Raw genomic sequence first — 25126 nt, 5'->3', positions numbered from 1 at the left:
AGGATCCTTTCGTCTGGAGTTTTGGAGGGCTCTCCAACTCACTAATTTCTTCAGATCCCTCCCTCCCCCGAGCAAATTTTGCCAACATCTTACAACTCTGGAGGAGTATTGTTCGGAGTAGGGGGTGATGCCACATACATTATCGGCCACCTATAATCTATTGATCACACCCCCAGAGACCTACTCCCTATGCTGCCTTGGGGAGTGGGAACGGGATCTTAGCCTCACTTTTAGTCTGCAACAAAGGCAACATATCCTTATATTTGGATATAAACCTTCCATTTGCACGAGAGTGCAGGAAACTAATTTTAAAATCTTCACCAGATAGTACAGAACACCGGTGAGGCTGCAAAAAAAAATTCCCGCGACTTCAGATTGATACTGGCGGCACCATGAGGAGCGGGGCACAGTTCTACATATTTTCTGGACCTGCCCCAAGATAACACACTTCCGTGAATTTTTGAACGATGCGCCCAACTTCTTTCCAGAACGGCCGATTCCGGATGACCCAGCCTTTTTTCTTCTCCATGCCTCCAACACCCCCGGGAGAGTATATGGGAAATCAGTCATTCACCATCTCCTTGAAAACGCCAAGACATGCATCCCTCTTAAATAGAAATCCTCACACTCCCTGACCATCGGAATGTGGCTCACAAAAGTGGAGGAAATTAACAAAATTAGAGGATCTCGTCCTCTCGGCACGTCATCAGCAGGAACGATACTCCAAAACTTGGTCGTTGTGGAATAAGTTAGTCTTCTCTGATGGGGGCCGAACCCTTTAACCCTTTTTGAAAGCGATTCTGTAGACTAAAATGAGCCTGTTAAGACTCTGACCACATTTGGTTCATACATTCCGATTATCTCTTGTGCGGTTCGCGATTTCACATGTTACACCCCCCCCCTTCTCTCTCCTCCTTTCTTCCTCTCCGTCGTATTACTTCTCACTTTTCTTTATCATCTTTCTCTTTTCCATTTCTTACATTATACCATTTTTTTCCTATTCTTGTTTCTTAGTTCAGTGCCTCTAGGACTCTAGGGTACTTTTCTTTTTATAAAAAGTTTGGAAAATGTTTTGGGCTGGTTCCGTAGGCTCACCCTGCCAAGCAATTTATCCCTTGGCTATGGTCTGCTCTAGTCTTGTCCAGTTTTGGGACTATGCCTTCTGTACGACTAACCAGAGATACAAATGACGCCTTGGACGTTTCCTAGGCATAATGTCCTTTTCTGTTTCTAGCAATTGGAGATTTTGTAATGACAATGAGTTGTGCTGTACTGTATGCCAATGTGTCTATGCAATGTTGTATGTCCTTGAACCATGTGCTTTGCTTAAATAAAAGATTTGTAAAAAAAAAGAAAAAAAAAAAAGAAGAAAAAGATAAGTAAGAACACTAAAAGCTTAAAATACCGTTTGCAGGCGTCTGCTTCTGGTAAAAATCAAAGCTGCCAAATTGCCAAATACTGTCCTTATAACTTTTGATGCTATATGGGTTAACAGCAGCTGCTGCAACAGAGGAATGTTGCACCGCCTGCCCGCCCTCTTCTGCCTTCTCTGCCATTCACAAAACTTGTACTATTATTGTCCCACAATACATTGCATAAAGCATATACTAATCTTTCCCATTAACTATTCAGCACAACAGTAACACAATTCACAATTAGTGAAAAAAAAAAACACCTCTGTTTACCTTATCCCCTGAGACTCTTATTCTATTACTGAGTGCTGCAATCTTGCCACAGAGCAGGTGAAAACCACAGCCTGCATGTAAAAGATATCTCATCCTGTAACTGAGCCTAAGGCAGGCCATACACGGGGGAAAAAAACTTTCCTTGCTTAGCTTGATTACCCCATCAACACAGACAGTGTTGACAATGGAATCCCTCCCACTGAGCCCATGTATTTTTCCCCGCCCAGAGAAGACAGTGATTATTGCTAGCGGCTTTACCAGCCACTAGTGATAATTGTATGTAAAATCCGGCAGGCTGGTTGTACCTAAGTTAATCGATCGCTCAACTTGGTACATGCAGCCTGCCCATACATAGTTCAAACTTTGGCCAGTTTCTGCTGAACCGCCCGGGATTCAGACTATCTATGGCCGGCCTAATATTCACCTGGATTATAAAGGTTTGGTAAAAAAACATTCTCAGCTACATATACAGTATACAAGGTTTACAGAACCTAAAGTATACATTTATCAATGGAACCTAAAGGATAAGTCCAACTAATAAAGCATATTTTACAGAAGAATTCTGTATGACACAAAACGTGTCTATGTGTGTATAACCCTGCAAGGCATACCTTTTGCATGGATGAGTTATATTCTCCTATACTTTATTTTTATGTGTTTTTTTATCAATCACGTTTAAAAACCTAAAGGTGAAAGGTTTAGTGGTTTTGGCAATCATTGGCACTCCAGCGACAAGTGGTTAACATGCACAAGGCATCAATGTAAAGTTTTGAAGATAAACAGCTGTGTAGGTGCAGGGAGTGTATAATGACAGGGAATCCAGTGTTCTTTTACCTTGGAAGAATATATAGCGTGTGGGTTGGGAGCATTGGCGAGCAAGGACACGTAGAACTGCTCAGGGACATCACACACTGCTGGAATTTTATACTGAGCTGGCCCACGGGTGTACAGCACTCCTTGAGGAGAGAATCTCAGTTCTTCTATTGTAAATAACCCCAGTCCTTGAACAAAGGCACCTTCAATCTAGAAACATAAACATAACTGAATGTGAACAGTTAAAACAGCAAATATTAGAAACAATCAATGCTTCTAATGGTATATGAATTTGATTTCCAAAATAAAACATACTCTTAAAGTTGAATTATTCTATACTTATAATTTGTTTAGTTTAGCAAACTAAAGATGAAGTTTAATTATGGCTTTTTTGCATAGTGTAATTGGTCCAGCTTGGACCAATTTAAATATGCATGTGCGATACCTGTCTGATCCCTGTGGAAGCTGGAGATCACTGTTGTAGGCACCACTACTAGATTGATTGTGGCTAGCTTCCAGGTCCTGTGACAAAAAGCTGCCCCACTGCTTAGTGAACAAGAAGGTTGCTTGCTTGGCATGGGTTCATTCAGAGAACACTTTGCATATTCTCAGTGGATGCAGAGCGTTCTCTGATTGGATGAGGTGGAGAGGGCAGTGATGTCACAATCTCTACCTCGTCCAATCAGAAAACATTTTGCATGAATTGAGAAAATGCAAGCATGTGCTGAACAAGGGATGCCTTGTTTTCACCAAACAAAAGGGCTGCTGCCTATCACAGGTCTCAGAAGCTAGCAGAGATCAAAGTAGTAAGCATGACTACTACAGTGATTTCCAGCTTCCACAGAGATTGAGCAGGTTTGAGACATGCCTGCTTATGTTGGTCCAAGCTAGACCAATGTACATGTGCAAAAAAGCCAAATCTAAACTTTAGCTTCAAAGCTGAACTTCAGGCATAACATTTTCTAATAAACCATATCCCTCAATAGCCACAAAGGATAAATCCACTTTGTATGCATCAAATGCCTTTGCAAACACAATTAGTATCCTGGAAAAATAGCAGTAATATTGTTACTGTGCTGCCTGTGCAGAAAACAGAGATGTGGGAGGGGCCTAGCAGACTCCATCCACTACACGCAGCCTGCCAAAAACTATAGGAGGGGGCGGCGGGCGGAGATAAGACCAGTTATCCTGTACAAGGTACGATAGCAGCAGTAACTGGTCTTCATCACAGGAAGCTCCTGCTCAGGGACAAAGTTTCACACTGGATTACTGCACAGATCTGGAAGAATTACACAAAGCACACCAAGATTTGAGGAAGAATACACATGACTCTTGTATTTTAGACAATATTTGATTATCTTAGAGTTTAGCTTTAAGTTATAACCTATATAATATAAACATATGTCATGCATCAATGCTGGCTATAAATGGTTGGGAAAATAGCGGGGTTGATTGAACTGGGGGAGTGCAAAATCTGGTGCAGCTCTGCATAGAAACCAATCAGCTTCCAGGTTTTCTTGTCAAAGCTTAATTGAACAACCTGAAGTTAGGCCGGGTTCACACTACTCTGACATGGAAGTCGGACAACTTCCGTTCCCACTTTGCCCTTTGACTGCATGTCCGACTTCAATGCGACTTCTATAAACGGGATCCAACTTTGATCCAACCATGCCAGGCCCTTTGAGTCATGTATGAATCTTGAGAGGGGAACCCCATGCCAAAATAAAAAAAAAATAAAAAACTGTGTAGGGCCCCCATAGAATCCATACTAGACCCTTATCTGAGCAGGCAGCCTTGGAGGTCAGGAAAGGGGGGGAGCAAGCGGCCACATGCCCTCAAAATGGGGGGGTGGGCTCTTTGGGCAGGGGGCGATTGTAACATCGCTGCCCAATCATGCCACGGGTGGCGACATCACAAATGGGTGGGGTCTCCGGATGATATCACTGGATGGCCATGTCCCATGGCTATATAAGAAAGAGCAGACAGTGGGAGCCAACACAACAGAGGGAGCAAGCGTTGGAGGAAGACATCAGCAGAGGCAGAAGAACCGTCAGAAGAACCAGAAGAAGAAGACATCAGTGGAGGGAGAAGAACCAGAGGGAGAAGAACCGGAGAAAGAGACACGTTAGATCTACAACGGGGGGCATTCTTCATTTTTAATAAAGGACTTTGTCAAAAACCTGTGTACTGTTTTTATTTATTTTTGACACTTTTTTGGGTGAATGAGTAGGGGTACAATGTACCCCATACTAATTCACATATGGGGGAACGGGATCTGGTGCCCCCCTTGTTTAAGGGGGCTGTCCAGATTCAGATAAGCCCCTGCCTGCAGACCCCCACAACCACGGCCCAGGGTTGTCGGGAAGAGGCCCTTGTCCTCATCAACATGGGGACAAGGTGCTTTGGGGTGGGGGGGTGCAGAGCAAAGCACCCACCCCCCATGTTGAGGGAATATGGCCTGGTCTGGTCCAGGAGGGGGGGCTCGCTCACCCCCTCCCCTTCCCTGACCTGCCGGGCTGCGTGCTCCGATAAAAGTCTGGTATGGATTTGAGTGAACCCCACGCCATTTTTTTGGGTTGTGGGGGTTCCCCTTAAAATCCATACCAGACCAAAGGGTCTGGCATGGTCATGGGGGAGGTCCCCACACCATTTTTTTAAAAATGTTGGCATGTGGTTCCCCTTCAAGATCCTCAGAGCACAAATTGCATGCCACAGGTCGGATCAGTTAAGATGAGGATAAGACTTGGATGCAATTTACATTCAAATCAATGAGCTTAAAATGGACCAAAGTAGTGCAGGAACCTTCTTCAAAGTCGGACTGAGTTAAGATGGCTCTCATAGGGAACCACTGATTTATACACGTCATGCGACATGGGCTCCCAAAGTCGGAGAGTATTTTGCACCAGTGTGAACCGGGCCTTAGAAACGGATTAGACACAAAAGAAGAGAGCACAAAGCCGCACTAGTGTAACTCGGCTTTTTATATGGTAAAGTTAAAAACACTACAATGGTCAAACTCACATTGTGTGACGATAGATACAGGATAAGGATTCCACTGTGGCCGCACTCCTATAACCACCTCAAGATCCCAACGGGAAGGGCGACCTGTGGATGTTCAACCTAGCTGCCTGGATCCTGGCAGCACATCCGAGGCTATCCACCACCATGCTCGACGTGCAGATCCTAATGCACTTGCGTCCGGTCCAGCCGACGCTGCTCTTCCAGGACACACAAACCCACACTAGCAGAATACAGGGGGGGAGAGAGCGAGGATGACACACAGTTGCCATGACAACATGTTTCGGAGGCATCGCCTCCTTCCTCAGGTAAATGACGTGTCGTATGGGTTCATGTGTCCTCGAAGAAATCCTTATGCTGTATCTATCTTCACACAATGTGAGTTTAAACATTGTAGTGTTTTTAACTTTACCATATTAAAGCCGAGTTACACTAGGGCGGCTTTGCGCTCTCTTTTGTGTTTTGTCTAGATGTGTTCCTGCCACCCAGAGGATCCACAGGGAGTAGCAGCACCCTTTGACTTGTCTAATTATCACCAATAGCCAGTTGGAGGGCTATAGCAAACTGTTGATCAGCGCAGCTGCTAGTTTTTTCTTTTGTGTGTATTTTTGTCTTAGAAGCTGATTGGCTACCATGCACAGCTGCACCAGGTTTTGCACACTCTAGTTTTAGTAAATCAATCCCAATATATTTAAAGATTGTTATAATTGTTTTGGTTGTTTTTTTTATATGCATAGCTGTTTAATTCTTCCTAATTTCAACTATGGTGCTGGTCAAATAGCTTTGTATGCACCATATTTAACTCTACAGATTATAATGGATAATTTTGACAGTATTTGTACAGTTGGCATGTAAACTGGCATGTATCAAAAAAGAAATGGCAAAATATGTTAAAAATAAAATCAGATTTTTAAAAACAAGGAGAGGCCTATGGCCTCCCTGAGACGTTTGCTGCCACAAGATATGTTCTGTGTGGCATTTCCCACAATCTAGACCTTAATACAGTTTCTGTCAGTGGTGGCTGGTGTTTTTGTTTTTTTTGGGATCGGACTCCATGCGTTCGGCGTCCTGCATGTAGATCAGGGGGCCGAATGTATGGATGAGGGGGCGACGCCCGTGCGCCCCCTATGAATGGGTCGCCACTGGTTTCTGTATAGTGAATATGTGGAAGAACCCACTGGCACCCCTGGCTCAGCAAGAAAAAGCTAAATGATTGCCCCTTGCCTCATTGTATGGATACCTGTACTCTTAACTGAACCAAACCTCCAAGTATTTTATTGATAGATATTTTCACTTTACAGCACCAATACTGAAATAGTACCTACAACGAATGTAACATGCCTAATAGGTTATTGAATAACATACCTGCCCTATGTCCACAGCCGGATTAATGCTACAGCCAACATCCATGACAATGTCTGTTCGGAGATTCTGATAGTTTGTAAAAAAAAAGTTATAGAAAGGATTAATTGTACAATGCGCTATCTTTACAATTCATTAAAGTGATTTAAAGCAAATTTTCCTGCTACAAAAATGTAAAGCTGTAGTAGGAACATCAAGCAATCAGCCTGTGGTACCTCGCAATGTCTTATCTTGCCTTGCTATTAGTTACTTAGCCTGCTCATCACATTAAAGTATTTTTCTCTGCAATTTTGAAGAGTAAGGAACAGTTAAAATCCCTGTCTGTTTTTTTTTGTCTGTGTCCCTTTCAAGAGAATTCCAAATACTTTGTGTCAAAGTGAAGTATATCTCCCCTTATATAGATGTCACCGAAGCAATTGTCCCTAATGGAAGATTTCCCTTCAATTCCTGTTCTGGTGGCAACTCAAATGTTTATTTATTCCCTCTCCTTTAATCCCAGTGATTAGTACTGATTGTTTGGCCAGTGAGCTGTGGCCATGAGATTCCCCACCCAGCAACTGGTGTACAGAAAGGGGTAGGGTTGCTCATGACATTGACCTAATGTGGGCACGTAACCATATTGCATTTAATGTCATTGATCTAATATGGCCAGGTGGTCATAATTAGGTAAATGATTCAATGATGTCACAAGAATCCCTTTCCCTTTGTAGCTGCCATTGCTGGGCCAATGAGCTGCTAACTTGCAGGTTCAGATGAAACCCAAGCTCAGCTCTACTCACAAGAACAAAACAAAAGTGTGCATCTAACTGGTGGAGAAACAGCAAGAAAAACCCAACAAGGATTCTAATCTATCAAAAACAAAAAACAGGCTATGTTTTTGGCTATACTTTGAGAACTAATTTTAGGGTGAGAAAGGCAGGATGTATTGAACCAACTATTTATTTTGTATACCATTTAAGTCAAATTTTGTAAGAATACCGAAGGACCCCCAAAACCTGAAAAGATCCAGACATACACACAGGCAAGAGAGGGTGTCTGTTTTATATTCCTGCTGCACATGTACAGATTTAATGTATGGAAAATGTTGTGTTAAAGTAGAAATAGAGGCAAAGCTTTTTGTTTTACATTTTGGATAAAGCAAGGGAGGGTTATAACCTGTCAGTTTATTCCCTCTGTGTCCCTTTGGAGAGATTTCCATTCACTTCCAACCCCATAGCCAAAACATGAAGTAAGAGAAAACTTCTCCAAAGTGAGGGAATCTTTTGTTTCATCAGACTCACTGGATTTAGTGTCCCCTTTGGAAGATTACCCCAGTACTGGTGACAACTGAAAATTTGGGATTTTCTGTTACTATAAGTAATAAAGGTCAACAAGACAAACAGAGAGGGTGAATTTCTATAACGGGCACAAGCAGCAATAAAACTGACAGGTGTTCTAATACCACTTCATCCAAATCTAAAAAAAAACTTTGTCTTTATTTATACCTTAGGAAAAATTAAACCTGTTATTTTTGCTTTGTTGTGATAGTTGTACCTTATGATCTCCAGTGAGACAGTCTATTTCCACTTCAGAACAAGCAACTCCAAACACAAAGTATTGGGCTGGATTCCCTTCTCCTTTGTCCCAGTCCATTTCTCTGGAAAATCCTCTGTAAAAAAGAAACAAAGGCATAAAGATCTTGTAACATTGGTGTATCAATTCAGTAGTATAATTTTACCAAGGCTGAAAGGCCACAGCCTGACAACAAACACGCTAAATATTGTAAGGGACACCACAGGACAGGGCTAAGTGTAGCCACCCTTCCTTGAGCAGGAGTATCTAAGTTTAGTTCAGCATGGCTGTAGTCACCCAATCCTAATCTGTAGTCTTGTTCAATCCCCCCCCAAGTCCACCATAGCTGTCAGTTCTCCCGTCTGTCAGTAGGTGGTGCTGTTATCTCTGGTATTAGTGAGAGATCACATAGGTCTGGATTATGAATATTCATATTTATACACACAGAAGGCTTTTTATCTTAATGCAAAAAGATAAAAAACCTTCTGCCTTTACAACCCTTTAAAGGCTGTTTTCCCTGTGATGTGATATATAGAGTACCAGAGTTCTGCTGTAGTTCCGAGTGTCTGCAAACCTCACCCTCTCTCCCATTGACTGTGGATACGAAAAATTCCTTTTTGTTTCACCGTAAAGTGACTGGTGCTCATCTGTCTACATCTCCCACTATATAGAATATATATAATTAACCCCTGACGTGAAATGTTAGCCCACCCTGTCTCTGGGGGTAACACCATGCCTCCGGGTTTCAGTGGGGTGCTTTAAATATATATATATATATATATATATATATATGTAATGGTACCCCCGTAGGGGCTGCTAAGTGATGTGGCCCACCTGTCACCCTGCCCACCAGTGCCCGCTCCTGCTGTTCAGACAACCAAGTCAGGGTTGGGAGTTGACGTCCACCCTCCGCCATCTTGCTCCGTTGCCTCGTGGTGTCTACTGCTAGCAGGGATTGCTGGGTCTCCTCCAGGGCGTGACACCGCCCCCTCGCTTCCAGACAGGCTAGCATCTGTGAAACTAATAGGCAGACCCCTCCCAGGGCATGCTTTGGTAACCCCTTGTTAGACGAACTGAAGTTAGTAGGCAGTACAGAATGTCCAGCATTTGCAGAGCTCTGTGCATGTTTGTAATCCAGTGTGACATGTCCAGTATTAGCAGAACGCTGGACATATTTGTAATCCATGGGCGTGATCGCCCACCGTGGTTGCCACGGGTGACAGCACATGAAAAGTCATTGAATTGTAGGACTAAGCACAAGTGTCCATCCCAGCGCTGGTTGGGGCAACTGGGCAGCAGCAATTGTTAACTGCTCCTGCTGGTTGCTATGGGCAACGGCACTTATTTTGCAGTACTGGATAGCAGGCAGAGCACACAAGTGGGGTTCAATTCCTCAATGGTGGATCCAAGCACAGTTCCCCAGCTTGCTCAACCTCGGTTGCTAGGGGCAGCGTCTGGCAGGTCACACGTGATCAGGTGGTCCCAGAACAAGTCCCCAAATGTACCCCCGTAGTGGCCGCTAAGTGATTTGGCCCACCTGTCACCCTGCCCTAGCCCGGCGTTCACTCCTCAGTCACTCTCAGGCAGAAAACAGTCCATATGCTTGTTTTTGTTGTTTTTATTGAGAGAATAGAACTTGGATGGGTAAAGGAATATATGGGATGCCCAGTGGAATTTTGGAACAAACAATTGGTAGATTGTATAGCAATAAAATTGGTGGATTGCATAGCAGTCAATTGGTGAATTGTATAGCAATCAATTGGTGGACTGTATAGCATTCAATTGGTGGATTGTATAGCAATCAATTCGTGGATTGTATAGCAATCAATGGGGACAACTATGTACACCCTCTGTACACAACACTTCTCCAGACTTCTCCTGCACAACTCTGACTATTGCTCTATCTGCATCTTCCTCCTGCACAACTCTTAACTCCCAGAAACAGCTAGCACATGTTTAGGCCTGACACTTGCTCAGCCAGGCCCAAGTAACTTGCCCTTTGTAGGCAGGGACCGTGGGCCCCAATGGTGTAGCAGAAAATAGAAAGTCTATTTGTGCTAGCTGTCCTATAGGTAGACTACTGCTCCCAATCAGTCCTCTTCAGGCCCTGCCAACCCTCCTGGATGCAGCTGCCTGACTTCACTGCCCGTGACATTGCAATCCTCCCTACTGGCTCCACACCCAGCTCTGAATGTTTCCTCTCAGTCCTCTTTGGCATGCCTCTCCAGTCCTCCTGACTGCACATGTCACTCACCAGTCCTCCTGGCTGCAACTGGTGGTTCCCTCCTGAAGACTTGCACATCAGTACTAGCTCCTGCTGTCCTCTCTTGCTCCTCCTGTGCCTCCTGTTCAGAGCCTCCACGATTTTCTGGAATACTCCAACCAGCACCCCCCCAGACTGGGGAGCAACCTTAAAGGCCCCGACAGCCTATCCTCAGTTCTTCCACCCGACAACTCCACCCCAGCTGGGCTGACTCTGGGTATTTAAGAAGGCCTGCCCCCTGCCAATCCAGGTTGGGGATTGGTCACGGCTCTTTATCACAACCCAGCCAGCTCCACCTTCCCTCTCATTCTCACTTTCTAGTACCTTCCAGAAGGCTCTAGAAAGAAGAGGGAGGTCTCAGTGACGCTGCCTGTGAGTAATCACACGCTAACTCTGAGCCACTCCCATCCCACACAAATCAAAACAAACAGGCCTTCCAGCTAGGCCTGCCTAAATTTGCCTGCACTACCAAAAAATCCTAACCTCTAGCACCTACCTATGTAGAGGGTGCTACACACACACACACATATATATATATATATATATATATATATATGGGTTTGGATAGAATGTGTAAGGGTTAGAACTTACACAAGGTTTTCATTGCTATCTGTGTTAGGGTGATTCAATTAAATTACCCTAAATGTTATTATTTTTCACAGGTACTTATAGGTCAGTTTATACAACACTTTACATATTTATTATACTTTCACATCAGTCCCTGCCCTCAAGGAGCTTACAATCTAACTCTCATTCATACATACTTGGTTTGATTTATTAAAACTGTAGAGTGCAAAATCTGGTACAGCTGTGCATGGCAACCAATTAGCTGTTAACTTCAGCTTGTTCAATGAAGCTTTGCCAAAATAAAGACTGGAAGCCGATTGGTTTTATGCAGAGCTGCACCAGATTTTTCACTTTCCAATCCTACAGTATACTAAGGCAAAATTAGAAAGGAGCCATTTAACCTCCTAGTATGTCTTTGGAGACACAGGTACAGGGAGAACATGTAGACTCCAAGCAGGTAGTTTGGTGGCTGGGATCTGAATCAACAACCTTAAAGCCATTTACACACGGGCGGACTCTTCAGCCTCAAACGTCCAACGGTCTTTCCGACGGACTTTCCGACGGACTTTCGACGGAGTTACGACAGACTTTCGGACGACCGGACTTGCCCACACACGAACAGACTAAATCCGTTTGAAAGTCCATTGGTATGAACGTGATGACTAGAATAAGGAAGTTCATAGCCAGTAGCCAATAGCTGCCCTTGCGTCCTTTTTTGTCCGTCGGACTATCATACAGATGAACAGATTTTTTGACTGGACTTGAGTCCGTCGGAAAGATTTAAAACATGTTCCAAACCTAAAGTCGGTCTGATTTTCGACAGAAAAAGTCCGCTGAAGGTCCGATGAAGGCCACACATGGTCGGATTGTCCGACGGATTTGTTCTGTTGGACTTGGACCAGTCCGATCGAAAAATCCGCCCGTGTGTACATGGCATAACACTGCTTGTTGGAAGTGCTTACCACTTTGCTGAATAGTCAGAGGGGGTAAAAGTACATTTTGCAATAGGGAAACCTATTCTAAAGACAAATGTCTAGAAAGGGAGATTTTCTCAATATTCCTGCTGTGTCACTGGGACAAGAAGTGAAGGGAAATCTCCATGACAGGACAAAGACAAAACTTAGCAGTGATTTTATCATTTCCTACTCTATCCAAAACTAACGTAAAAAGTTTTGGCTTTCCGCGCCATACATTTGGTACTGTTTCCTTATTGCCCGGTCAGCAGGTGAAAGAGAAAAGAAAAGAGCAGAATCTACCCTTAAGCCCTGGTACACACTGATGCTACTCTGAAATTGTGCTACTTCAATTGAAGTAGCACGATTTCAAAGTAGCAGGTCAGTGTGATTGCAGGTGCTACTTGGCTGACATCTGTGCCACTTCATGCACAGATGTCTATAAAAGTCGCACCTGAATTTGCAAAAAATAGTGCAGGAACCGTTTTTCCAACCGGTGCGGTACCGCAAAGTCGGACTTGCACCGATTTGAACAGTTCCATTGCTGACAATAGGGTGCGACTTGTCATGCGATTTGGAACTGTCAAATCACATGACAAGTTGCACCTGTGTGAACGGAGGCTAAAAGGAAGCTTAACTGCAGTTTTGGAGGAAACAGATACAGGTCATCTTTTTATGATATTGCTTTATTTGAATGCTGCTTTCCCTAACCAGAAATTACAGGTTAGCTGTCATGATGACACATCAAAGTCAAACAGAAATTAATTTTGTAAATGTTGTGTACATATCCAGTGGTTAACAAAACCAAACCATCACGTCACCACATCTTTTACTAGATGGATTTTAAAAATACCCTGAGTTTATAATTACCTAAAATATCCAGTGGCCGACAAGCTAATTGACTGCAAAAATGCGTCTTTTACCTGAAACACAAAAATAAAACTATAATTAAACTGGCATAAAATAAATATCCATCTACTGGTGGCAGATATTGCATGAAACCAACACTTAAAATCAGATGTCATTTAGCTGAAAAGCACACAGCCTTTGTTAGTCTGTTTTTGCACCAAAGAAGTACATGCACTTTTTTTTTTTAAACATGCCACTCTAAAGCACCTGGTACTTTGCCACCATGTGCTTTGGTGCACAATTTCACAGATGTGTTAGCAAGGTGCGTTGGATTGCCATTAACAAACTATTGTTACAGCTATGTGCCTGCAAAAAAAAAAAATTGCACATTTTGAGTTGTGAACAAAATGTGAACCTTCTTACACTTTACCCTTCTCACAAGGAATACTTAGAAACGTTGCTACTATTTTCATATAGTTGCTTATGTTGTCTTTTGGTCAGTCTTTTATATTATAAAGTTATTTAACATTTTTTAAATTTCAAAATAATTTTACATTTATAAAATGTAGATGATAGAATATGTACTTTAACAACTATAAGAATGGTCTGTGCACTTTTACATATTCCTCCTTTAAGACTGAGATAAGATTCTAAAGACAGCTCAGTAGCTTGCCTTCTACCCAGTACCCTCTAGTGGTGCTGCAGAGTACTAACATTGTAGACTGAGTTGTGCAGTTTATATTCTGTACTGTAACTTTCTTCCAATATACAAAATATTGAAACAGAGTGTTTAAAAAAAAAATACTCTTGTGGTACCTGTGAATACAATGTTGTGTTGCCTAGTGCAGCTAATTAGTAAAAGTAAAAAGTAAACACTACATCAGCTTTGCTCAACAAATCACTAATGTCTACATTTAATAAGAGGCTTGCATACAAATTTTTTTCCAGCATCCATCAGTTTTTGTACAAGCAAAAAAAAGAATGAAAAGCCCAAATTTTATCCTGCTACCTTCATATCTTCTCCATATTACTACTCAGAGAAAATAAAGTAGTATTATTTAACCATGTGGTCTGTGTAGGATGTTCTTTTTTATAGTTTCTTTTTTTATTTTTAATGATAGCAAGGAAGTACATGTTGCATTGTCTTATCACGGACAGTTATTCTCATTACAGTATTTTAGTTGCATTACATATACTGTGTGGTTCCAATCAGCTTCTAACTCTGAGGTCTAAGCCCAGGCTCACACTGACTGCGGGTTTGAAATTGTGTGAGTTCAGCTGAACTTGCACGATTTCAATCCAGCAATGCAGTCCGACTTCAGTGGGGCGATTTGACAGACATCTGTGCGGGTTCCTGCACAGATGTCTATTCGCATCGCACCCGAAGTCGCTAAAAGTAGTTCAGGAACTACTTTTGGGAATCGGCGCCGCAAAGTCAGTGTTGCACTGATCGGATGGTGTCATTGCCGGCAATAGCTGCTGATCTGGCATGCGATTTGGCATATCAAATCACATGCCAAATCGGCCCGATGTGAATGTGGGCTAAAGTTGCAGGGCACCTGGGGTTGATCTAAGGTCAGTAAGTGCAGAAACTGAGGCTGATATAATGTCTGAAGAGACGGAACCTGGGGCTGATCTGAGTTCATAAGGTGCAGGAGGTGGGGCTAATCTGAGGTCTGATAATGCAGAATTTGGGGCTACACTGAGGTTTAGCCTAGGTTCACACTGAATGCGGGTTTGAAATTGTGCGAGTTCAGCTGAACTCGCACAATTTCAAACCGGCATTTCAGTCAGAATCTGAGGGCGATTTGAGAGACATTTGTGTGGGTTCATGCACAGATGTCTATTGAAATCGTCCCCGAAGTCGCCAAAAGTAGAGCAGGAACTACTTTTGTAAGATCAGTGGTTGGATGGCTGTCACTCTGGTACTTACTGTGGCTTAACTTTTGGATCTCCCTTGTTTATTTGCCATCTGCTTTGACTTCAGCTTGATGCTTGTTTCTGAAGATTTAGCCCACGTTCACATTGGGCCGATTTGGCATGCGATTTGACATGTCAAATTGCATGCCAAATCAGCGGCTACTGTCGGCAATGGCACCGTCTGACTTTGTGGCACCGCACAGATTCCCAAAAGTAGTTCCTGTACTACTCTTGGCAACTTCAGAGGCAATTTAAATAGACATCTATGTCTCTGAAATCGCTCCCGAAGTCGGACTGACATGCGGGTTTGAAATCGTGCAAGTTCAGCTGAACACCCACGATTTCTAACCTAAAGCAATGTGAACCTAGGCTTACTGCCAATCCAGAACTTTGCTAGTACCATAATGCCGCATACAACGATCGGAAATCCTGCCAGCAAAAGTCCGATGAGAGCTTTTGGTTGGAAAATGCGACCGTGTGTATGCTCCATCGGACTTTTGCTGGTGGAATTCCCGCCAGCAAAAGATTGAGAGCAGGCTCTCTATTTTTCGATCGGAAAAAGTTCCTATCTGAAAATGCATTTGTCTGTAACAATTCCGACACACAAAATTCCTACACATGCTCGGAAACAATTCGACGCATGTTCGGAAGCATTGAACTTAATTTTCTTGGCTCGTCATAGTGTTGTATGTCACCGCGTTCTTGATGGTCGAAAGTTCAGAGAACTTTTGTGTGACCGTGTGTATTCAAGCCAAGCTTGAGCGGAATTCCGTCGGAAAAACCATTCAAGATTTTTCCGATGGAAATTCTGCTCGTGTGTACGGGGCTTTAGGCCTTGTTCACACCATGGTGGAGAGACGTCATTTTTTCTGCACACGTTCTTCACAAAACTGACATGCATGAAAACTGATGTAAAATGATGTGAAACTAATGCCTTTGCCAGCGAAATCTGTGTGTCTTTTCCCTTCAGTTCCCATCAGTTTTCATGCACATATGCTATGAACGAGCCCTTACCCTAGGTTCACACCTATACATTTTTTTAGTGCATTTTGCAGTTTTCAGAAATGCACTACAGTCCATTTAACATGGTTTCCTATGGTACAGGTTCCATCTATGCATTTTGCGGCCGGTGCATTTTTGGAAAGGGTCGAGGACTCTTTCCGCGTTTTGCGTGTAATAGACTTCAATGGAATCGCACCAGAAACTCAAGTGTTGTGTTTGTGATGAGATTTTTGATGTGTTTAGTGGTTTTTATTTTTCTGTTTAAAACACTGTATATAGCTGGTTGTTAGGGAGTGGGCCAGGAAGCCGGCCGCCGCATCCATAACAACCGATGAGTCATCAGCTGTCAGCAGGGTTCCCCTGCTGACAGCTGAACGTAAAAAAAAAATTGCCGGCAAAAAAAGAAGAGAAGAAAACAGTGTGGGGTCCCCCCAAAATCCATACCAGACCCTTATCTGAGCATGCAGCCCGGCAGGTAAGGAAAGGGAGGAGACAAATTAGGCCCCACCCCAAACCATACCAGGCCGCATGCCCTCAACATGGGCCCTAAACATGGGGTGGGTGCATTGGGGCAGAGGGGACTCTGCACCCCCCACCCCAAAGCACCTTGCCCCCATGTTGATGGGTACAAGGGCCTCTTCCCTGGGTTGTGGTTGTCGACTTCTGTGGGCAGGGGCCTTATCGGAATCTGGAAGCTTCCTTTAACAAGGGGGCCCCAGATCACTGCCCCCCCTCATGTGAATGGGTATAGGGTATCCAAGTATCGGGGCACGACATGTGACGTCACAAGAGGCAGGCTCTCTGGGTGACGTCATCAGATGGCCACGCCCAATGGTTATATAAGAGGTGCCAGACAGAGGGTGACAACACAACGGAGGAAGACAGCCTCAGTTGAAGAGCGGCCTTTTTTTGTTTTTAGTGGGCAACTCAGTTGAAGAGCGGCCTTTTTTTGTTTTTAGTGGGCAACTGGCAGTGAGGAAGAAGACATCACTGGGAGAAGACAGCACAAGAAGAAGACAGTACCGGAAGAAGACGGCTCTGGGAGAAGAGAGCTCGGGGCTTCTTTTTTTTATCTAAAACCGGCTCTTGTTTTTTTAACATTTCACTGCTTTTTGGGGTGAATAGGTAGGTACCCGATACCCATTCACATGGGGGGAGACCTGGGGGCCCCCTTTTTAAAGGGGGCTTCCAGATCCCAATAAGCCCGCACCGGCAGACCCTGACAACTACAGTCCAGGGTTGTCGGGAAGAGGCCCTTGTCCCAATAAACATCGGGCAAGGTGCTTTGGGGTGGGGGGCCCTCCCCTGCCCCAAAGCACCTACCCCCCCCATGTTGAGGGCAAGTGGCCTGGTATGGTTCAGGAGGGGGGGCGCTAATTTGTCCCCTCTTTCCTGAGCTGCCGGGCTGCATGCTGTTATGGATTTTGGGGGGGACCCCACACCGTTTTTTTTTCTCAAATTTTTTTTTCTGGCATATTTTTTTACATTCAGCTGTCAGCGGGAATCCCGCTGACAGCTGATGATTCATTGGTTGTTAAGGACACAGCAGCTGGCTTCCCAGCCCCCTCCTTAGCAACCAGCTTTATACAGTGTGTTTAAAGAGGAAAAAAAAACTTAAAACGCAAAATACAATGAAAACTGCAAGCAAAATGCATAAAAAACATGGGTTTAAAAATGCAAAATGCACTGCAAAACGTGCCTGAAAAACGCATCAAGCGCAGCCGCATAGATGTGAACCTAGACTTACTGCCAACATGCAGAAGCAGCGCCACATATTTTTTCTTATCTTCTGATCTCTAATGCCCCGTACACACGGTCGGACTTTGTTCGGACATTCCGACAACAAAATCCATGGATTTTTTCCGACGGATGTTGGCTCAAACTTGTCTTGCATACACACGGTCACACAAAGTTGTCGGAAAATCCGATCGTTTTAAACGCGGTGACGTAAAACATGTACGTCGGGACTATAAACGGGGCAGTGGCCAATAGCTTTCATCTCTTTATTTATTCTGAGCATGCGTGGCACTTTGTCCGTCGGATTTGTGTACACACGATCGGAATTCCCGACAACGGATTTTGTTGTCGGAAAATTTTATCTCCTGCTCTCCAACTTTGTGTGTCGGAAAATCCGATGGAAAATGTCCGATGGAGCCCACACACGGTCGGAATTTCCGACAACACGCTCCGATCGGACATTTTCCATCGGAAAATCCGACCGTGTGTACGGGGCATTAGAATGCTGGTTCAATACGTGAGGTGGCTCAGGTCAGAAACTGCATTACAACAAGAATACTGAAATGTTACTCTATATTACCATTTAGACTGTAACAATGCCATCTAAAGAATTACAATTTTTTTTTAGAAAATTATCACATATGAAAAGGTATACAGGAAATAACAGCTAATCAGTTCAACTAGGTTTGCAGGAAAATATAAACCACAAACAATGCCCCTTGCTTATTGCAAATTCTAAATGATCCAAAAAACCACGAGGACAGTTTTGAAAGACTTAAAAGGGGTTCTAAAGGTTCGTGTTTTTTCACCTTAATGCATCCTATGCATTAAGGTGAAAAAACAACTGTCAGTGACCAGCCCCCCAGCCCCCCATTTTACTTACCTGAACCCTGGAAGTTGACCCACTGGGACGTGCTGTTCCTCTGCCCGGGGTTCTCGGCTCTTGATTGGATAGATTGATAGCAGCGCAGCCATTGGCTCCCGCTGCTGTCAATCAAATACAATGATGTGAGCACCGGGGCCGAGTCCTGCATTCAGCCTCTATGGACGCCGAATGCTGGACTCGGGAGCGAGCACGCAAGGTAACCCCCTCGGGGAAGCGCTTCTTCAAGGGGATTATCAGATGTGGGGAGGAGCCGTGAGAGCCGCCGGGGACCCAGAAGAGCAGGTTCGGGGCCACTCTGTGCAAAATGAGCTACACAGTGGAGGTAAGTATGATATGTTTGTTATTTTATTTTTATTTTTTTTTATATTACCTTTACAATCACTTTAAAGCATTTGTTAACCCAAAAAAAAACAGATCCCATTCCCTTAAAGCATGTTATACAGCACAGTGCTTGTGCTGTGTCATTTGGTCCCACGTATGACCTAAAAAACCTGGCTGACCCTGCTTGGCTATGCCCTCCCCTCTGTACGCTGACCATGATATACTGTATCAGGGCTGCTGAGCCCTGACACAGTGGTCAGTTTACGTGCCTTCGTCACCCGCAGCCCTGCTCTCCTGTGTCGGTGTCTCCTCTGTCCTCCTCCCCTCTCTCCTCCCTGCCTGTCTGCTGGTACCAGCGCCCGACCCCCCCACCACCACCACCACCACCACTCATGCTGCTCTCATATCTGCTATTAAATCCTGTAATTCCCTCTGTACCATAATAATAATTGTCCCTGTGCCTGTGTTATGTAAAAAATCTGCCGGATTGTACCTATATGAGCGCGGCTCCCGGCGCTCAGCTGACTGACGGCTCTCTCTCTCCCCTCTTCCCCTCCTCCCTGGCTGATGTCAGCCCAGTAGAGCTGTGAGCCCGAGAGAAAAGAGACCCGACTGTCAGCTGAGCACCAGGAGCCGCGCTCATATGGGTACAATCCGTCAGATTTTTTACATAACACAGGCACAGGGACACTTATTATTATGGTACAGAGGGGATAGGAGGATCTAGTAGAAGTGGGTTAACAACCATTTTAACCACTAGCCGACCAGCTCACACAGTTGTACTACAGCAGGTGGGCTCTTCTGCGTGAATCAACGTATCTGTACGTTGGTCCGTGCAGAAAAAATAGCGGGCGTATGCGATGTCCGCCAGCGACTTGCGATCATGGTGAGGAAAGGCAGAACGGGGAACTGCCTATGTAAACAAAGCGATTCCCTGTTCTGCCCAGTGACATGACAGAGATCTACTGTTCCCAGTGATTGGGAACATCTGTCATGTTCCAGTAAGCCCATCCCCCAGTAGGTTAGAACACACCCAGGGAACACACTTAACCCCTTGATCGCCCCCTAGTGTTAACCCCTTCCCTGCCAGTGTCATTTTTACATTGATCAGTGCATTTTTATAGCACTGATCAATGTAATAATGTCACTGGTCCCCAAAAAGTGTCATTTGGGGTCAGATTTGTCCGCCACAATGTTGCAGTCCTGCTAAAAATCGCAGATCTCCACCATTACCAGTAAAAACAATAAAAAATTAATAAAAATCCCTAAATCTATCACACAGTTTGTTGACGTGATAACTTTTGCGCAAACCAATCAATATACGCATATTGTGTTTTTTTTACCAAAAATATGTAGAAGAATATATATCGGCCTAAACTAATGAATAAATTAGTTTTTTTATATATTTTTTTTTGGATATGTATTATAGAAGATATAAAAATATTTTTTGGCATGCAATTTTACATGTCAAAACGCCCTTATGTGAACGAGGGCTCATTGTCAAAGCTTAATTGAACAAGCAGAAGTTAGAAGCTGATTGGTTACTATTAGGGATGAGCTGAACACCCCCCCGGTTTGGTTCACACCAGAACATGTGAGCAGACAAAAAATTTGTGCGAACATACGAACACTGCTAACATACGAACACTGTGAAAAATCAAAAGTGTTAATTTTAAAGGCTTATATGCAAGTTATTGCCATGAAAAGTGTTTGGGGACCCGGGTACTGCCCCAGGGGACATGTATCAATGCAAAAAAAAAGTTTTTAAAACGGACGTTTTTTCAGGAGCAGTGATTTTAATAATGCTTAAAGTGAAACAATAGAAAATGAAATATTCCTTTAAATATTATGCCTGGGGGTCCCCTTAGTCTGCCTGTAAAGTGGCGCATCTGTCTCATGTGTTTTACTGCACCGCAGCAAAATTACATTTCTAAAGGAAAAAAATGTCATGTAAAATTGCTCGCGGCTGTAATGTATTGCCTGATCCTGGCAATATAGATAAAAAAATTGAGCAAAAAGTCAGCATGGGTTCCCCCCAGTCCATACCAGACCCAAAGGTATGGATTTAAATTTTTTTTTTTTTTAATGGCGTGGGGCCCCTCCCAAAATCCATACCAGTCCCTTAGCAAACAGGATAGGAGGGGACGAGCGAGTGCCCCCCCCCCATGAACCACACCAGGCCGCTTGCCCTCAACATGGGGAGGGTGCTTAGGCTTCCCCCCAAAGCACCGTGTCCCCATGTTGATGGGGACAAGGGCCTCATCCCCATAGCCCTGGCCCGGTGGTTGTGGGGGTCTGCGGGCAGGGGGCTTATCAGAATCTGGAAGCCCCCTTTGACACTTTTTGTTTACATAAAAAATATATTTTTTTGCTATAAAATTTATTTGAACCCCCAAACAGTATATATATATATATATTTTTTAAAGCCGAGGCCTTATGGAATAAAATGGTGGGTGTTGCAATTTTTTTTTCACACAGTATTTGCTCAGAGATTTTCCAAATGCAATTTTGTGGGAAAAAAAACACTTTTTTGTAATGCACAAAAACACACTATATTGCCCAAATGTTTGATAAAATATGAAAGATGATCTTATGCCGAGCACATAGATACCAATCACAACATGCTTTAAAATTGGGCATGCCCGTGCAGCGGTGACAAACTACATACGTTTTTAAAAGCTTTACGGGTTACCACTTTAGATTTACAGAGGAGGTCTACTGCTAGAATTACTGCCTCGATCTGACATTCATGGTGATACCTCACATGCATGGTGCAATTGCTGTTTATATACAAAATGAGACCAATGCTTGCGTTACCCTTTTCCCGGGAACACAGAGGGGGACAGGGGTGCTTTATTTTTTTCTTTTATTTATTTACTTTGCTTCTTAATTTTATTTTTACACTGTCCCTTTAATGTATTTATTTTTTAACCACTTTGATTGTTATCACAGGGAATGTAAATATCCCCTATGATAGCAATAGGTAGTGACAGGTACTCTTTTTTTGAAAAATTTGGGGTCTATATTTGGAATCTCTAGATCTCTCCTCTGCCCTTAAAGAATCTGACCACACCAAAATCAGTGTGATGAGATGCTTTCCCAATTTATATCCGGCGAAACCAAAGTGATAAAATGCTTGTAGCTTCAGCTTTCTTAGGCCATAGAGATGATTGGAGCCGTTCTGGTCTCTGATCAGCTCTATAGTTAGCTGGCGGAAACCACCGGCTGGGACAGGAGAGCCTGAGAAAACCATGGAGGATGGCGGGAGGGGGGGGGGGGGGAACGTTCCCTGCCACTGCCACAGCGGCTAATTACCCATTAGGATTGCTTTTACATGAAAGCCGACTGCCGGCTGAAACAAACAACACCAAGATGATGCCTAAACCTGCAGGTATCATTCCGGTATAACCACTCAAAGTCCAGCAACATACCAGTATGTTGCTTGTCCTTGTTGGGCATATATTGTAATGTTCTTTTTTTCATTCAGCCTGTGGGCTGAAGAAAAGAAGAGAACCTAATGCCCCGTACACACGGTCGGATTTTCCGATGGAAAATGTCCGATCGGAGCGTGTTGTCGGACATTCCGACCGTGTGTGGGCTCCATCGGACATTTTCCATCGCATTTTCCGACACACAAAGTTTGAGAGCAGGCTATAAAATTTTCCGACAACAAAATCCGATAGCGTCAATTCCGACCGTGTGTGGCCTTTTCCGACGCACAAAGTGCCACGCATGCTCAGAAGAAATTCCGACACGGAACAGCTCGGTCTGGTAAACTTAGCGTTCGCAATGGATACAGCACTTTCGTCACGCTGCAATGTTAAAAATGGTTTAATACAGCGCACTCTCTTCTTCCTTATAATGTGAGAAGAATGAAGTAGTTTTGCTGCTCATATTCACACAGACTTCTCACAAACTTCTTTCTTTACTATTTATCGGGATTCCCTCAATATATTTTGATTTGTCACATCTGACAACATTATTTTGGTGTTGTTTTTTTTTTTTTTGGTTTTAAGGCAGATTAGTTATTTTTGGTTTGTATTTTTTTCAAGGCTGATCTTTGTTTTATTGGATTTTTATTTGGACTCCAGAATATTTTTGTGTGTGTTTTTTGTGTCAAGTTACCACAACACCATTGATATGTTGTTATATTTAATCTGTAGGAGATTGTTTGGTGTTGTTGTCCCTTGTTAATTTCACATTGTATTTGAGAAATGTACCTGAATCGTCACCAACAAACTGTCCTTTTTGAATGAAAACACACATAGGAGAGTATAATTTTCCAAAAAAAAACATTTATTAAGGGCTCACAACTAAACAAAGAGGGAGGCAACGCTGGAGAAACAGCAGAAATTGGCGAAGCCTTGGACCCCCAGGGCACACATCAACTATTTTGAAGCAAAATTGGTGGCCTGAGGAGTCCATATCTAAGGGAGTGCAGTCTGGTCCAGAAGTCCCAGAGATCCTGAAAGCAGCAGATGACATCTGTGTCCCCAGGCTGTGGTCATACGAGAGATTGCAGCTTTTGTCAGACCAGACTGAACCCAGGGCCATCACTCTCTGGTCTTCCTTCCACGCTTCCTTCCACGCGGTGGCTCTGGTGGTGGAGTTGTGGCAGCAGGAGGAGGAGGATGAGGATGGTCCAACTCAATCACGTCGGTCTTGGGTGTGATTTCGCCACTCACCCCCTTAGTTAGGACTTTATAAATAAGTTGCTCACACATGAGGCGTTGACCCTCCTGCATGCCCTGCAGTTTGGTGGCAGCCATGCAGGCAAAGGCCTCTTCAGGAGTGGGTAAGGCTCGGAGGGACGCCGAAGCCTCCTGAATTAGCCTGAGTGCAGAATCCTGCATGTGAGTCGCCTTCCTCTCCCTTTTGTATGGAAGGCGGAGGGGAAGAACCTGCAATTCAGTCAGGCTGCGACTGGTCCCAGGCTTCTCTTGGCTGACACTTAGCCCCGCCTCCTCCTGGCTGCCACATTCCACAGCCTCCTCCTGGCTGAGGTCTTCCTGTGTATGAAAAAGGGACATAGTTTTAGTATTTTTTTCAGCAATCACACACAATTTTCATCTCCTCACTGTTGCAAATTGAATTTTAACAAATATAACAGACTATCATTGTGAGCCCAGCATTTTCCCAATTTTGAGTGCCCACTACTGTCTATTGATATGTAAAACACTTTTTTCAATCAGCAATTAGTGATCAATAATAACATCTAATAAACATCATTTATTTATTGACCAGAAATCTGTAGAAGAATTCTATACCTGACTCCAGCTGGGCTCCTCCACTTCTTCCTGGCTGGAAGGCCCAGGTTGGACATCGGAAGCCTCAGCTGGGGTGGAAGGAAGAGTGGAAGGAAGAGTGGAGAGGGATTCCCTGACTTCAGTGTGGTCTGACAGAAATCGCAGTCTCTCATAGTACCACAGCCTGGGGACATAAACGTCATCTGCTGCAGCTCCTGATCTCTGGGAATCCGTGACCTTCTTGAGCTCCCTTAGATAAGTGCTCCTCAGGCCACCAATTTTGGCTTTTAAATAGGGGATGGTTACTGTGGGGACCACCGGCTTCACCAACTCCAGCAGTTTCTCCAGCGCTGCCTGCCTCTTTTGTTTATTATTGTATTGGGGGTGTCTGACCTGCCACAGACAGGGCAGCTCCCTGTATTTGTCTATGAACAGGGGGAGGAAATTGTGGTCGTTGAACCCATCCATTTTCTCTGCAAGACACAACACAAGACAAACCCTAATGTCAGGCCAAACTCTCTGAATTTTGTTATAATATAGACTTCCATTTCGAAGCAGTATAGGCCCAAGTTTAGATCTTACCTTCGTTATCACGATCGGCGCCTCCGATGCTCCTTCCTCCGCTCACAGATCATACGTAATACGCACGCGTGTTACGCTTTATACACACTGCGCATGCGTGTAACTCCGCCCGCCCCTGACATTCTTTCTAGTCTATTCCCCGCCCCTTTTCGTTCTGCGCAGTGGGGGAAGAGCACATGGCGGATACACAGCAGGTGCGTGCTAATTACAGGAATGAGGTGGAGGAGGAGGAAAGCCCGGAGCCTGAAACGTCTCGATCCAGAAGGAGATTTAAGGCCTCAAATATGTCCTTTGTGGAGATGTTGGAGATGGTGGACATCCTGAAGAGGGCCGACTATGATGGGAAGTATGGACCTTACCCCAACCCCAAT

At 44.1% G+C, this 25126-nt stretch overlaps 1 protein-coding gene across 1 annotated transcript in view; it reads right to left on the bottom strand.

Moving 5' to 3' along the window:
• LOC141146726 (aldehyde oxidase-like) overlaps window positions 1-25126 on the bottom strand; it is a 230454-nt gene that overhangs the window by 26224 nt on the left and 179104 nt on the right. Inside the window, exons 30-33 of the mRNA XM_073633234.1 lie at window positions 13083-13135; window positions 8412-8526; window positions 6882-6947; window positions 2520-2708 (exon numbers count right to left, since the gene is read on the bottom strand). Coding sequence (XP_073489335.1) covers window positions 2520-2708; window positions 6882-6947; window positions 8412-8526; window positions 13083-13135 — 423 coding nt within the window. The remainder of the gene's footprint in view (window positions 1-2519; window positions 2709-6881; window positions 6948-8411; window positions 8527-13082; window positions 13136-25126) is intronic.

Source organism: Aquarana catesbeiana, linkage group LG06 (genome assembly GCF_042186555.1).
Source record: "Aquarana catesbeiana isolate 2022-GZ linkage group LG06, ASM4218655v1, whole genome shotgun sequence".
Taxonomy (NCBI): domain Eukaryota; kingdom Metazoa; phylum Chordata; class Amphibia; order Anura; family Ranidae; genus Aquarana; species Aquarana catesbeiana.
Note: the sequence above shows the minus strand (reverse complement) of the source record. Positions and strands in the feature narration are given on the sequence as shown.